Source organism: Ciconia boyciana, chromosome 3 (genome assembly GCF_034638445.1).
Source record: "Ciconia boyciana chromosome 3, ASM3463844v1, whole genome shotgun sequence".
NCBI classification, from domain to species: Eukaryota; Metazoa; Chordata; class Aves; order Ciconiiformes; family Ciconiidae; genus Ciconia; species Ciconia boyciana.
Window position 1 is genome coordinate 21,159,019 of NC_132936.1, and position 8,482 is coordinate 21,167,500.

The window sequence follows — 8,482 nt, forward strand, 5'->3', positions numbered from 1 at the left end:
ATCTTTCTGTTTCCAGTTTAGGCAGAGGACATCTGGTGCCAGTGTGCCTGAACTGCAGTAGAGGTGATACATAAGTGCCTACCCTTGCAATAGATAGATATCTTTCCAGTGGAGCTGGCATGGGCCAGAGGCAGTTGCCACTAGGCAGCTAGAATGTGGCCACCCTATTTTGTAGAGTAGGAGAGCTTAGTAGTGCAAATATGGGACATTGTACCGGGGTCCATAGGGTGAGAGCGTGATTTGAAGCACACTGAATATACTAGTAGAGAGGTAACTTTTCAGACAAGCTGAGAAGATATCTAGGTTAGGCAGTCCTGAAAATTAGGTGTACATAACCTTGGCCTGGGAATAAGATTGGGTTTTGGCACCAAAGTTGGTTGTGGGCACACTGAACCTCACAGTAGATTTCCAGTACTTGTGAACATACTTTTCTTTGTTTCATTATTCTTCTGCACTTCCAGGTGCACAGTTCTAACATCCAAGTTTCATGTTGGTCTTCTGTCTGCTTAGGGTTTGAAAGCTGTACTTATGGGCTGTTTGAGGGATAACTTTATTTTGAGGGATTCCCTAGGTTGTCATCGGTCAAGACCTTTAGAGAGGAAAAGGCTACTACCAAGATGAGAGTGAACTAACACAGTTGTTATAATGCCCAATAATGCTATATCCTGAAAAAGAATGAGGACAATATACAAGGAAATTCATTAAATAAATTGGAAGGATACAAAAAGAAAGTAAATTCAATGATGCAGAAACTTTACATATATTGTTAACTTTCATTCCTTTTCCTGTGCCAATGATTTTTTCCCAAAACACCTAATCCCCTCCTCCTCCTTAATCTTCCTCAAGGCTCCCTTTGACACTTCGAGAGGACAGTTTACAGTCACACAGTGAGTCTGTAGCAGAACTTGGAACAATAATCTGGCATCCTACCACCTAGGCTACAGTGAAAAGCTACTACATCATGCTATTTCTTGATACTACTAGTATTGTTTTATTATATATCTTCGCAGTAACAGAGCTGTATAAAATATTGAACACTGATTCTTTTGCTGAGAAAAGGAATTTTTTTTTAGACCTTTTTCTGGGAAACATTTCCTTTTTTGGATGGCTGCACTTGATAATAGTAGTCCACGCCTTTCAGAGAAACATTTTCAATAATTAAACATTATACTTAAATTAGAAGACTTTATTAAGTAGGAAGATGGGTCATTACTTAAAGAAATGCTTTTAATCGAAGATACAACATTCCTCAGAAACTCGTTCAACATTGCAGAGATTATTTGAGTATAAGCTTTGAATTTGATTTACACAATTTAAAATTGCAAAAAAAAGTCTTCCATTGGATCTGAAGAGGAATTATAAATGCGACTGTATGCAATGAGATGTATGTGACATTATTCCGTTTCAATGGCTACAAAACTGTGAATGTTGAAACAATAGGGAATTGTTTAGTAAGTTTCCAAATTTCCTTCGCTGCTAAAGCTTGCTCAAATAAGAATGTAGTTTTCCTTCATTAAATTAGATTGAATAGATGTTTCCTCTTACCTGTGAGAGTGTAACTACGTTAAAGATGTGATTTTGAAAAAGGGGATAGTTTTGTGTATACAATTATTTACAAAATAGTGAGCACTGTCTGATAATTATTTTTATTTTTACAATAAAACGTAAGACTGCATTTGCTATCAAACTGTTTTGTACAATGTAATTAAAAAGCTTAATATTTTGGCAACATGGGAGACAAGAAATAACTGAGTCTACATCCATAACAGTAACAAATACACATTATAAGAGATATATGTCCCTCATCAAGGCAAGGTCATTTTTATGGGAATGACTTTTCTTGGGCTTCAACAAAAAGCTAACACATAGTTACTGCCTTTTCAATAAACAATTTAGAAAAGGGCAATTTAGCCAGCTCGGTAGGTGATATTCACAAAGAAAAGCATAGTTTATAAGAGTTAGTCATTTGGATGTGAGAGGTTGCTCATGTCCCCTTCTGTCCGCATTCAGCTCCATGTTTGAACATATGAATTAAAAAGGGTGGAAGTTCAGAGCGGGGACATGTAAATTCAAAGGGGAGTATTTACACAGTAACAGTTTTTAAAATAAAACTTTTTAATAAGAGCATTGCATCTTTAGAAAATTGGACTGTTGTTCCCACATTTCTAGTTTTACAAGATGTATCTGACTTTTATATTAGCTGTCTATACAAAAAGAATTTGGAAGAAAGAATAAAATCATGAAATGACTACTGGTAAGTGCTTTTTTTTTTTTTTTTTTCCAGATTAACACACTCTTTCAGTGCCAGGCAGTGAAGATAAAGTTTGTCTCTGATACTGTTTTTATTACAGTTTTGGATTACAGATTTATTTTCAATGACCTATCAAAATTAACAGGCTCCTTACTGTTCACAGTTTATCAGGATGCCCCAGAGCTACTTCAGCAATGAAGAAAGCAAAGCTGTCTGGAGAACAAATGCTAACAATAAAGCAGCGGGCCAGTAATGGTAAATTTTTAATCATTACCTTTTTAAATATTACTTCTTTGTAAGCTAAAGTTGTCATTACTCTACGGGCTTTTTTTCCTATGTATGTAAATAGTGAATTCACTGTCATTAGAATCGAAACTGTGTTTTGTGCTGTGGAAATCTGAGCCAGCAGGGAAGTGGTCAGACTGGTCTGAGTTATGTCTATATAAATCTAAAACACTAAAATATTTCAAAGTAGAATATACCATTATAATTTTCTGGTTCATATCTCATTCACCAAGGTGGATAGTTGGTCTTACATTGTTGCAGGATTCAGAAGAGAAAAAGAATTGATTTCCAGAGGTGTCGAGTGCTCATGAGCTCCCTTGAATTCATTTGGAGCTGTGGCTCTGTAACCTCTGGCAGTTGCAGATGGCTTTGTGCCATTTCATCTCCAATAATCTGCAATCCTTCCTGGGAACCTTGAGTTGCAGGGAAGATGATGAAAGTACCTTGGATGAAAGTCAGGCTAGTACCCTGATAGTTGAAGTGCAATTAAACCAAAATGTAGGTGCTTCAGTTCAAATAAGTAATGCACAAAAGGCTTGTCCGAGAGGTGCCTAACTCCTGAGTTTTCTTGGAAAACTTTATGTAGTCACTTAGTCTGTGACTGCGCATGCCTAAAGATACTGCCCTCTTAACTGTTGCTGTTGACTGTGTTTGAGAGCCACAAAGCATTTCTAGAAAAAGCATTTCTAGAAAATGCTTTGTTCAACACAGTGCAGGAGCCATTGCAACCCACATTGCCAGCACAGCTGAAGAAGGTCTTGGTTGCCTTTGTTCAGTAGCTAGTAACCAGGGAGTGGAAGATCTGGATGTAATTAATTTTCTCTGCAGCCTAGGAAGTATTGAGAACTGTATCTGCCATGCAGAACAAGACAGTGGGAACACCAGTTTCTCTAGCTTTAAGAGTTCAGACTTTGACTTGAGAGAAAACAGATCTATCTCTTCCCAGGGCTATTTTAAGCTTTGTAATAGTAATTAAAGGGATAAATAAATAAAAACTTTACAATTTATTCCTGTCTGAATCCTTATAGATGCAGGTACCTTTAAAATTCTGTTCTCTAAATGTTTATGCCATAAAAACTCAGAAACCACTTCCATTTTGCAAATTATCCTATATATCATTATTCAGTAACACCCTTATGAACCATGAAATTATTAAAAGCAACAGCAGAATCACAATATAACCCAGTGCATCAACAACATTTCACTGTGTTGGGGAAAAAAATCTTCTGAATTAGTTACAAATGATTTTGACAACGCTGTAATATGAAGAAACTAGCATGTTAAGATACTTTATTTTTCTTCAGAAGATCTATAAGTGGACACAGTCTTTCAAATAAGTTAAATATGACAGTGGAGCAGAATTTGTTGCTGCAGGTGCATTTCTTATAATCCAAAGTTAAATCAGTACATATAAAGAAAAAGGTGTGTCTTATTGATCCTCTAGGCATTTTCAACACTCTCGCTGGAAAATTACTGCAATTTTTACAAGAAAAGTAGTGGAAAATACATTGTTTTAACTTCAAAAGAAAAGTTTGAAGAATGCTTCCTTTTTCTTTTTTACTTTAATACTTTTACTTGAAATAAATTTATTTTCAAATATGGAAATAATTAATTCACTGAACTCTGATTTAAAGCTTAATTATTTTAACACCCCTTTTATTTTTATATCACACAGGTATAGAAAACGATGAAGAAATTAAACAGTTAGATGAAGAAATCAAAGAACTAAATGAATCCAACTCCCAGATGGAAGCCGATATGATTAAACTCAGAACTCAGGTAACAGTTTTATGAAGCCCTAAATTCAGCTGCTTTTTCTACATGACTGATTAAAAGAAATATAGGAAATACATAGTTCCCTTTTATGTTTCTTGCACAGTAAGATTTCTATCTGTGATTTGCCATTTATAAAATCAGAAAACAGTATCTATTATGCAATCTCCACATCAGTTACCGGCATTAAAAAAAAAAAGGCTTAGCAAAATACATTCTTTAAAATAATGGCAAAAGCATGACCTGTGATGGTCAGCTTTGTATTTCCCCTTGATAAGGCTATGCCTTTCTAATAGCAGTTAAAATATTGGGTGAGATCATGGTCATTACCATAAGTTACAAGGTGAAGGAGTCCAGATGAACAGCACGGCTTTTGCCAGCTATGCGTTACAGAGAGGGAAGCGAACACCTGTTACACTTAACTTCATCATGCGGTACACTAAGTGCAGCCCTTGGCAAGAGTAATGGTTCCACAGATCCAGCTTAATTCCTTTCAGGTTTCACATAAACCTGTTGAAAAAAAAGGAAAAACTAATATTGGACTATTATTTAAAAACTAATTTTTCAGCAGTCCTAAAACTGGATGGAAATGGCAAAGGAAGGAAATCATTGAATTCTTTCCCTGGCATTTTCCAGTGTCCAGCATAGCTTCTGGTGCTTTTTTCTTCACATGATTTGAACACAGACACCAAGAGTGAGATTTACAACAGTTCTCACCATTTATCAGCCTTTAGTCCCAGAGTCATAATCATCCAATTGATCTTATTGGAAACAAAGTAAACCGTTCCTTGTTACTTCTTTGTCTGCTGCTTGTTGAGAAGAGTGCCACGTCCATTGTCCTCCTCCTCCTCCTCTTGTATACTCATAAATAGAAGGCAAGATCTTTCTCTTCGGCTTGGTTTTTCTTTGACTTCTAAACCTTACCCAAACTGATATTGAAACCTCACTTCTATTTTATGCCAGTATTCAGGTTCCGTTGTCATTATTTGGCCTTTATAGGATTCAACTTATATTTTACACAGATTTCTGATGTGACCAAGTGTAACTGTAGGATAATGAGGACAAAATCTGCAAGAATGTAAAGCAAGAATAATAATCAATAGCAGGAAAATTATATCTATTTATGTTGGAGGAATTTGGTCCTAAGTTTTGAATCTGGCAGCTTCCAATCTGCCTTATGTTTTCTTTTGCTTAATACAATGCTGTGGGTGCTATTCACATACAGATTGATTTAGTTGAGATTTTTAAAAATGTGAAGCATCCATTATGTGTACATTAGGTAAATGCTCCAGTTGTCACTAGCTTTCTGCATTTTTAATTTTATTGTTGGCCAGATGAATAAATTAAAAAAAGGTATGGTAACACTATCACAGGCATAAAACATGTATTGAGTTTCAAAGATTTAGCTAGGAATATCACATCAAGTTTTGATCTGAAACGAGTACAGAAGCCATACTTGAGTGGTCTCAATTCCAGCTTTCATATCTCAGACTAGTGCCATTGCATATTCTTAGAAATCAGATTAGGTACTATCTGGGACCACTGCCTATTCTTGGTAAAAAAACTTCAACTGATTATTTTACCATCAAGTTGAAAGGAAGCTTTTCACACCTTGGTGCAGCAAATTTAGAAAAAGGGTAGAATGACTGGCAATGACACATACTGCCATTAAAATAATTAATAGGATTCTAGAAAATAGAACTACAAGAGACCTTGAAATGTTATGTTGTCCACCAGTCTTCTTCCCTTCCTACTTCGCAGCTCTCCCTAAGCCAATCCTGACAGATGCTTGTCTAACCTGTTCTTTACTTCCTACACTAGAGATTCCACAGTCTCTGGGCAGTCCGGTCTAGTATTTACCTGTTCTTACCCAACTAGCTACTGATGCCTAGCAGAAAATCCCAGCTGAGCCAAACTTCACAAAAATTCAGAGGCCTCAGTTTTGAATTCATACACTGTCCTGAAGATAAGCAATTTACATTTCCAACATGTAAAAAGTTACATCATAGTCATTATCAATCTATTAAGAGGATCAGTCTCAACAGTCCCCTTTATTTGCAACAGTAAAATTATATTGAACATAACAAAATGTTTGTTGATAAACCTTTAGAAAATCATTGTGCAACCTAGATTTCAATAAGACTTCACAGGCGAGGAATACACAATGGGAAAATAGTGGAAGTTCTGTGAAGTAGCATCAGTCTTGTTTGATATGGATTTATATCCCATATGATTGTAAGTGCCAGTGAAAGCTTTTCCTACAACAGGAACTTCCCTTCCATGTAGAATCTTTTATATTTAATAAAGTGAAAAGTCATGCTGCAGCTGTTTTCTTAGTTGGGGCATTCGTAAGTCTCTGCTTTACTCAGCTGCCTTTTTGCATAAGACTTGGAATAATTTTTAATCTAAGATCTTCTAGTAGATTTGTCCAAATTTAATATGCAGAACCAAAAGTATGAGAAGGGCAGAAACACATAAAGGTGAGAGGGGGAAAGAAAAATCTGCAAATACCTGTGTGCCTCATACAAGCAAGAGGTTATCCTGTTTTTAGAATAGATACAAGTGAACATTCATTAGTTTTAGGGTAAAATGTGGGGAGGGAAATTTCAGCCTTTACGCAAGTGAATACAATAATTAAGTATGCCAGTTATCTTAAGATACTTCCAGATGAGTACTAAATAAAATTGTGAGATATGCTGATCAGCTGCCACTGTATTTGCAGATAGTCAGCATCTCACATGAAAAAAGAAAAAAGATCTATTCAAGTAGCAGTGCTTGACTAGCTAGAAAATCTATAAAATGTCAGCTCCTGCTTAAGTTAGTGTGAGGCAGCAGCAGTATGCCATACTGAACTGGGCCTTCATTGACATCAGACTCTTCACTTTGGTCTGTAATATAAAAAAACAGTTTTTAGGGTAAATATCGGAGCATGACTGACTCTAACAAGCACCTATGAAAGATGTTGTGCATTTGCATATGGCATTGCTCTCCGACATAAACAAGCTGAAAGTAAAACAAGAAAGGAGGATGTGTTTCCAGTTTCAAAGCTGAAGAATTTTGCCTACTATAATATGTTGTAGAAATAGCTCAAAATCAATTAATTGTGACAAAACCAAGCCCCTGCAATACTGACGGCTTGGATCAACTGCTATATAAACACCTGTAGTCAAAGCAAGAGATATATGAAGATTGTTTTATGTAGCCACATCACCTGTCAAAGTTACTTCTATCAACTATTGGGCTGTATTTCCATAAGCAGGCTGAAACTTTAGGTCCAGAATAAAACTTGGCATCTAACAACCTGATTGTGCCAACAATTTCCTAAAATTTACTCACCCATGGTCAAGTTACTATTCACTTAAGAACCTTTTCCCCTTCTGCCTGCTGCTACTGCACAAACCTCTAGCCTTCCCATCAGCATTTAAATTGTGTCAATTCTTCCCACAGTTCACTGTCTATGCTAATGTAGAAATAGATAAAGCTCATTTTGAGAATTCAAAACCTTGTGTTCTTTGGCATTTTTTCCACTTCTCTGGCATCTTTTTTCGCCCTCTTGTCAATACCTATTTTAACCTACACACACACAAAAGCACACCGTACACTTTGTAATAGATGTTAACGGCTGTCATCCCATGTGGAAAGTAAGGACAGGTCTACAGAGGAAAGTGTAGACAGGTACGAGTGAGCTCTGCATGTGCTCTCGACAAGCTGGACATAAGCCAGTGCTCATCTGAAATCCTTATAGCTTCATTAGCACAGAGCTCTGCACAAGCTTGGGTAAGTTGCCTCTCACCAATGCTTTTTAGCTCAAGCATGGCACCATGCAAGGTTGGAGCTAACATGTGTCTTGGTCACCTGGGAACACAGGCAGAGCATACTCTCAGCTGTCTTCACCTGTACATGTAGTCATGCCCCAAGGACCCACTCTCCTGGCTCTGTGCAAGTTCTTTTCAGTTCCTTCAGTTTTGCATGTCATTGTATTTATTAGAAAACTTGACAAATTTGTACTTACATCGCAATAACATGCAATTGTTCAGCTTTCAAAAGCAGCCCTGTGAATTTGCATAGAATCAAATTATACTTACAAAGAGCTAAACACTGGCAGCAAGGAGCTGTGCATGCTTAACTAACTATATGTATATATATTGCAGACAATATAAGACATGCATGACT

The 8,482-nt window shown here is 36.5% G+C and overlaps 1 protein-coding gene across 4 annotated transcripts in view; it reads left to right on the forward strand.

The window, feature by feature from the left end:
• MYT1L (myelin transcription factor 1 like) overlaps window positions 1–8,482 on the forward strand; it is a 130,694-nt gene that overhangs the window by 120,630 nt on the left and 1,582 nt on the right. For 3 of the 4 annotated variants that reach the window (XM_072857793.1, XM_072857790.1, XM_072857791.1), the window contains exons 17-18: window positions 2,415–2,506; window positions 4,212–4,315. In XM_072857793.1, coding sequence (XP_072713894.1) covers window positions 2,415–2,506; window positions 4,212–4,315 — 196 coding nt within the window. Of the gene's footprint in view, window positions 1–2,414; window positions 2,507–4,211; window positions 4,322–8,482 lie in introns of all 4 variants that reach the window. The other variant, XM_072857792.1, reaches the window with a different exon arrangement.